Raw genomic sequence first — 7,500 nt, forward strand, 5'->3', positions numbered from 1 at the left:
TTTTGTATTTTGTCTCATCTAAAATAAAATAAAAAATCATATTTCGGGAGTTTTTAGTCGGTGTGCTGAAATATTTTTAAAACTGTAAAAGAACATTTTCAATGCAATAGACCGTATGCGCTTGCACGTTTTGTTTTCGCTATGTAAACATAAACCTTGTGATGTTTTGGAGGGGATTTGCCTTTCGACCTTTCATTAATTATGCATACATATGAATAAGAAAGAAAAAATAATTAATAACAAAGTTTGAAAGACACAATTTTCTGGAGAAACATCACATTGTTTTAATTGAAAAACTAAACATGCAAGAATCTGAACCAGTCTAAGATTGCTACCTCTAAAAAAATTACATATGCTCTTCCCTTAAAAATTCACTAATAATAAACGTTTACTTACAAAGAACTTCCTGAAAGTTTACAAAGCAACTACAACCATTTGAGTTGCAAGTGGTGCCAGTGACAGAGGGATGCTTCTCCCTATTAGCTTGAATTGTTTTAAGCGCTGTTTGAATCTTTCAACGTGTATTCGTGCTTTAGCAATCTTTCTCGTTGACAGCTCTTCTGCTGCACTTAGGCTTTTCCTACCTTTCATAAAAGCAGGAAATTATGTTTATCTGTGCCTGAAGGGGATTTACTAAATGTTGCACAGGGAAACCTCTGTCTACAAGTACCACATCATACGGTTCAATGTGTTTCAAGATTCCACTTTCTTCAAAAATTTCGACGTCAGATATGTCTCCTTCAAATAAATCGGACACAAAACATGCTCCACCATTTGGTGTAACAGTTATCAGGCATTTTAAAGTATTAGCATGTTTGTATGTTGAAAAAGTGTTACCTTGTCTTGCAAAATTGCGAGAGGTTTGCACTCTAAATTCGGTGCATTCCACGCTACCGCGTACCTTTGGCATGCTCTTGAAGACTTTAGGGTGATACCGTTTTAATAGTTCTTTCGAAGGGAACATTACATACTCCATGTCCCTGAAGATCTTGTACATGAGTTGGATAAACGTGGTGAAAATGTTCCTTATTGAAGTTTCACAAATTTGCTTTCCTGGGATACTCAAAAGAAATGCTAATGTTTGAATGGTGAATCCACTTTTCAATCGTAACAGACAAATAAACAGTTTTTCCTTACTGCTCCAAACATTTTCACGGTTAACAGATGGTTGGCTAGCTTTGACAGACCTCATTTAAGAAGTCATACAGAACCTCAAACTGTTTCATTTGGGTCGAATCTTTTGCAACCTTGTAAGAAAGTTTATTTAACACCTTAACACAATCTTCAGAGGAAATTCCTTTCATCTCATTCTTCAGAATAATGGTTTCGATCTTACTTGACAGTTCGTGTCTAGTGAAGTCAGTTTGCGTGGCTTTGTTGTTTCCATCTTCGTCCGAACCAGGTACTTGATCATCCGCATCCAGGGCCTCTAAGTTGACATTTTCTGCTTTTGAAAGATCGTTCGTTACAATTGAAGGAAATAGCTAGTCTGGGTTATCTTTTCTTGCCCGTTTGTCAACCAAAATCCTTGGATGAGGTGCTTTGCGCCTCGGGCGAGATGCTTTAAGGACTTCGCGAGCTGTAAAATTCGCTTTAAGGGCTCAGGAAACTCGTCAGTTGGGCCTCTCTCACCTGGCCAGTGTAGAGCATAGATCATGAGATGTATGTGTTTCTGGTAATCAAATCAACGGTAAAATTTTCACGGGAACAAGCATTAATCCAGCGTTCACAGCGTTCAATTCCTTCCGACGGCTTTGGAAACGGTATGAATATTTTCATACGTATTTTCACGATTTCCTTCAGCGATTTATGTAGTTTTTCTGGATATCTGGAATCACTATTACATGTTCCCCAACAGCAGATGAGACAACCAAAACACTATTTTTTAAACAAAATCTTCGCCTACATTTCCCTCTATTTCTCTAGGACAACGCCAAATGTTTGTTTGAGTCTCGCGGGGGGTCCGAAAAGATGCAATTTATTTTTAGACCTCGCGTGGTTCGCTATTCAAAGACAAGAGTAAATGGACAATAGCAATATGACCTGTAGACACGTCATTGATCTTTGTGAATTCTGTATCCATCGAAATTGTTTTAAGTTGTTCAAAAACAGCTCTGACGCAGAAAACTACAACAGGTTCAAAGTATTCAGATTTAGAGTTTCAATTTTTGTTTTTTTGTCAGAATTCAAAATGAGATAGGTGACTTTAATATTACTACATAAGCATGTGTTATGTGTTAATACCCGAACTTATAGCAGTGGTGGGTACCGCCCTCCCCCCCCCCCCCCCCCCACACACACACACACCCCACCCATCAAGATCTGAAATAAAAACAAAATTAAAAATTAAAGGAACGGCCAGAGGGTCATCATGGTAAGTAAATTGAACAAGGTGAAATGAATTTTAGTTTTTTTACAGGTCTGTTTATTTTAAGCAATTTCTTCTAAAGGTGTCAAGCTTCTGGAACCCCTTTTCAATTGCAATTATCATCTCTATGTCTTCTCTTTATTGCTTTTACCATTCTTTTCTTTTTCCTTTTTGCTAACGAGATTTTTTATCTTATTTCGTTTTTTCAAAACAGGAATGTGATCAAAACGTCAGGAGACCTTCAGTTAATTGATGCTGAACTAGAAATTACAATCCAAGTGTCAACAAGTGAAGTGATCCATGTTAGTATTCGACCGGGCAAAGCAAAAGTCAATGATTTGATGAAAGAGATAGAAACAAGTATTGGAGTGCCTCCCAAGGACCAGAAGATGTATCATGGCAAAACGCTATTGTCTGACACACCTTCAAGGTGCATTCCGCTGGAACTCCTATGCAGTTCAAAGCCTACTGTAGATGTCATTATTCCTGAATACATTCAGATAACAGTAGAAAACGCTGTTGGCAGAGATTTAATTAAGTTGAAGATTGATCAAGAAAAGTCCTTAAGGGATCTAATGGCAGAAATACCATGGTGCAGATACTTGGAGAATAACCAAGAGGCCGTGTTTCATGTCAACGGAAGAGAGCTCTCCCATGTGAAGGACACAGACACCTTAGCAAGCCTCGGTATTCTTTCTGGGTCTCAGCTAAAGGTAGAAGTAAGGGTCCTCTTCATCTCTGTCTACATTACTGGTTTGCCTGGATTTTCTTCTTGGAACCGCCTAGATATCCAATGTAATCCTGAAGAGACATTCAAGGATCTCTTAAGCCACATTCAGTCAAGAACCAACATTAAGAAGATAGATGGGGCTACATTCTTAATGAAGGATAGGATGGGTAGGATCTTTGATCCCACGGAAGACCTGGGTTCTCTGCAAGGTAAGCATTTCGTCTCAGAACTTCTTGCAAATAGTAGAAAAGTCAAAAGTCGAAAGGTTGCCTACTCCACTCTGCCATATTTTCCATGTTCACCAGCATCTTGACAACAATAAGTAGGTATCATGAACCTTGAGTTAAAATTACATGTATCTTGAAGACCTAATTTCCTCGGTGAAATTCTTATGCATCTAAAATAAACAACAAAAACGTATTTACTTGGGCCAGCAATCAATCTCAATCTTAAACCAATTAAAAGGCCGAATTACCTGACACCGGTACCATTTTTGACAACCTTCAACATTGTTAGGCCCGGCCCAAATAAGGCTCACTTATCTATTCCAGTGTGGATAATACTTTTTTCCACTGATTGACAAAGGTGTGAGCTTTTACTAGTTCCGTTTTAACACTTTCTTAAAAAGTGAAGGGAATCTCACTTCAAAAATGCTGGATAACTTTAAACCCTTGACACATTTTTATAGATAGTGTTACATGTATCAGCAAAAAGAAGTCAAACTGAGAATCACTTATTTTCTAATGCCCTGGTATCTTTGATGATTGTCGCATGTTATGCTTGCTCCATTGGTGTTATCCAAAATATGTTTGTGCTAAAGTTAAAGTTGAGTTTGAAAAACCGGGTATTCCCTTTAAAACTGAAAGTTTATTTATGTGACATACAGAGACCGAAAGTAGTGTAAGAAAGTTTTGTGATTGGTGTGTATTCGCCCCATTCCATCAGGTAGGAAGTTTTGATGTTTTTGCTGTAATCTGTGCATATTATCTACACACGGTTAACATATTGATGACAGAAACGTCTGGTTGCCTTGCTTTCTTGGTTAGACTATGGCATAGAGCATCGATCTACTCTCGCATTTAAGATGACAAAACCACAAACAATGGAAGAATATGAGAGGTAAATATGATAGCTGTTATGGAGATAGATATAGAGAACATTAATTTGCCTCATTAATTTTTTTGTTGCGAGTAACAGTTTTAGTACCGGTATACCTCACACGAGCTGAATAACTAACAGACAAAAAACCTACTTACCAGAATGATTAGGACTACTTGCTTACTAATTTGACCGTTGGGCAACCAGTTTTATTTTTTTCGTTTCCCATGGGTTTTTTTCGGTTGCCCACCTTCTAAAGACCTGTAGCCCATTAAAACTCAAAGGAGGCTTGTAAAAATGGCAATTTTGTGTACCATGTGTGTAAAATGGGTTTGACAGACCAAACCGACTACGGTGTTCTAGTAGCCTTCACAGTTTTGCTTTGACAAGCATATCTTAAAGCGATTTTCCTTTTCTATAAGAGATGAAGGGAGATTCCTTGAATGTATCTGAGATTAGGTTTGTTTTGAATTAAAGACCAATTATCCAATAATATGTTTTTTAAGCCTTTCAAAGCTGGTTGAAATTGCATCACAAAAGGTAGAATTTTCTTGCGCGCTTGTTCGATATCAAAGCAGTATAATCTTACCGTATTTGGCCGTGCAAAAACTGGGTTCCGTTATAACAAACAACGTTCTTTTCGCGCGGAGAAAGATGGCGGCTACGAAAATGTTCCTTTTTCTAATCTGTTTTGTGGTTTGTACCAATATAATATTTCTAACACAGAAATAAATAACAGCAATGCAACTTAACGTTATTTTTTCACGTGTTTGCGGTGACTACGTTATATTACAGGTCACGTTCTTCATTGCAAATCAAATCGTTCTGCAAAATATTAGTCGAACAAAAATTCTGATTGCCCGATCGGGCAAGTCTTAGATTTGTTTTACTTGCCCACGGATATATTTCGCTTCCCCCGGGCAATTGGGCAAGCGTTAGTGTGGAACTCTGTGGCCCGACTACATAAAGCCGGTTTGTTTCTATTTGGTTCTTCGGTTCCAGGTTTCTCCGTTTGTGTTTGCTCAGTTTGCGCTTTCTTGTTTGTCGCCTCCCAGTTAACAGTCAGAACACACAAAAACGCAGTGTTCCTTTTTGTAGTGTATGCATGACGTATCACTGTAGGTTACTTCTCTATAGTTTTTTGGTGTGGATTTTGGAAGTTTTGTCTCTTTTTGAGTTAATTGTCTTTACTGACATACATATAACAAACTGGTCCTGTCAGTCAAACATAGTTCGACGCTATACTGTGGCTTAAAAAAATTCTATTCAAGACCTGACCTTTCGACACTCCTGCCTATTGTCTTTTTGAGAGGTGATCTGAAGCTGTCACATGAGTCCCTTTTTATGCTCAGTAAAAATGAATGCTTTGTGAACGGTTATGTGAACTGTAACCTACCTTATTCCTTTCAATGTAGGAAACGGACGATGGAAGATGAAAAGGGTAAGTTCATTTCGTAGAGAATCAACTTTGTTCGTCATGGTTTTCTAGACAGAGCGTGCATGGAATCATCAAAGTTCCTGCATTCGAGGCAGCGGCGTGTGAAGTTTTTCTTTTTATAAACTTTACCGGTGAGAGACCTGTCAGAAGTAATTTTTTTTGGTTGTGTTCCCACAAATCAGATAAGTTCCAATATCGAGAAATTTCTCATTTTCTCAAACTCTTAGCACAAGAGGGCTGCTGACTAAGGTGCCAGTCGAAGACTGTTAATTATGTATGATAACTTGTGCAAGGGTAAACTTATTATCAATTGTGTATTACTTTATGTAGTTTCAAAAAGAGAGGAAGAATATAACCTTAAGGGCAAGCTGTTAAATATATTAAGGACGGTGCCTACTATTGTTATTGCGCATACGTTCTGCGCATCTCCAAATACTCGGATTTCCTATCGCCGATGCTTACTAATGCAGGGACATTTTTGCGCGGTTAAAAACTATGCAGATAAAGTAGATCTTGGTAAGTACTCTTGATATCCAAAAAAAAAATTGGGGGTAACCATGGATTCTTTAGAGATAATTGAGCTTCAATTTGAGAAAGAACGCCATACCTTGCTTTGCATTTTAGAGCTTTTTACAAATTTTCTTCATGAATTATCTTTAAAAAATGCGTGGTTACGCCCGATCTTCTTTTTGGGTTTCGATAACACTTGTTAAGATCTACCTTTCCTGCATAATCACAAATCGGGGCAAAAATACTTTTGAATTAACAGGCAACGTCCTTAATGGGTGCAAATGTACGATGCGAAGGTCATTGGGTGTATTAAAATAGCTGACACGTTACTTGAACGGTTTTGATAAAATGTCTCGTACTCTTAGCTTTCCAGCTTTTTTCTTTTACCTACGTTGGAGAACTTTCATTGTTCCGCGGCCACCTTTACAAAGAAATGGTTTCCGTTGGGCACTTATAAGCATGAAGTACTTTATCACGCTCTGCATGCGTCTTTGCTGTTGTTCATTAAGTTGATTATCAATCCGCACACCAAAGTGAATCACATTTGAGTTGCATAGCTATCAATTTGCTTCACTCAACATTGGTTTATATTTACCTCTTATACTTTAGAAGAAGCTGTTGCCAAACAAAAAGGAAAGGGTAAGAGCAAACTCAGACATTAGACGTTCTTGGTTGAACAAACATTATTTTCACACAATTATTGTTACCTGGAGACTGAATTATCAAGGCTTCATCTCCTGTTTCTAATTTTCATTCCTCTGTTTTATTGCAGGTCCACTTCAATGGTTTTTAAATTGTGAGTAATACAGTTCAATCCCCAATTTGTATAGCTGGTCATGATAGCTTCTCTTGCCCAAACTTTTCTGATCTAGATCTCTAAATCTGTGATCAATCATTCGCATCTACCTTATTATTTTAACTTAAAAATCCCCACTTTTGTGAGGTAGTGATGGGGTTATTTGTATCATACTTGCTTTCGTGGGCTGGTCAACGCAGGAGATTGTATGCTTTTAGTACACTATTTCCTCTGGCATTTTAAAGAAATGTGCCCCTATTTTTAAAGTGCCCCTATACTCGATTATACTCAATCATTATATTTAAGTCTTTGCGGGAAGACAGCGTGGCCGAGTCATTTGGGCACTGGAATTGAAAAACCAATGGAATAAAGAAAAACAAGCACAGAATCTTAACCTAAATGGAAGCATCAAATTCAAGAGATAGCTGAAAAAACCTAAGGTTGGATGAGAGAGGAATACGTTCGAACGAAACCATTGAAAACCAGCACCTGGACCGGATATCAAACCCGGGCCACATTGGTGGGATGCAAGTGTTCCCACCACTGTGCCGCTACTGCAC

General features: G+C 38.0%; 1 protein-coding gene and 1 pseudogene across 2 annotated transcripts in view; one reads left to right on the plus strand and one right to left on the minus strand.

Moving 5' to 3' along the window:
* The window catches only part of LOC137997593 (uncharacterized), a 120,446-nt gene that overhangs the window by 73,305 nt on the left and 39,641 nt on the right, over positions 1-7,500 (plus strand). For both annotated transcript variants that reach the window (XM_068843668.1, XM_068843676.1), the window contains exons 7-11: positions 2,583-3,307; positions 4,145-4,217; positions 5,612-5,637; positions 6,754-6,783; positions 6,917-6,940. In XM_068843668.1, the coding sequence (XP_068699769.1) occupies positions 2,583-3,307; positions 4,145-4,217; positions 5,612-5,637; positions 6,754-6,783; positions 6,917-6,940 (878 nt within the window). The remainder of the gene's footprint in view (positions 1-2,582; positions 3,308-4,144; positions 4,218-5,611; positions 5,638-6,753; positions 6,784-6,916; positions 6,941-7,500) is intronic.
* Positions 389-1,192, minus strand: LOC137993181 (uncharacterized; annotated as a pseudogene).

Source organism: Montipora foliosa, chromosome 1, assembly GCF_036669935.1.
Source record: "Montipora foliosa isolate CH-2021 chromosome 1, ASM3666993v2, whole genome shotgun sequence".
Classification (NCBI taxonomy): domain Eukaryota; kingdom Metazoa; phylum Cnidaria; class Anthozoa; order Scleractinia; family Acroporidae; genus Montipora; species Montipora foliosa.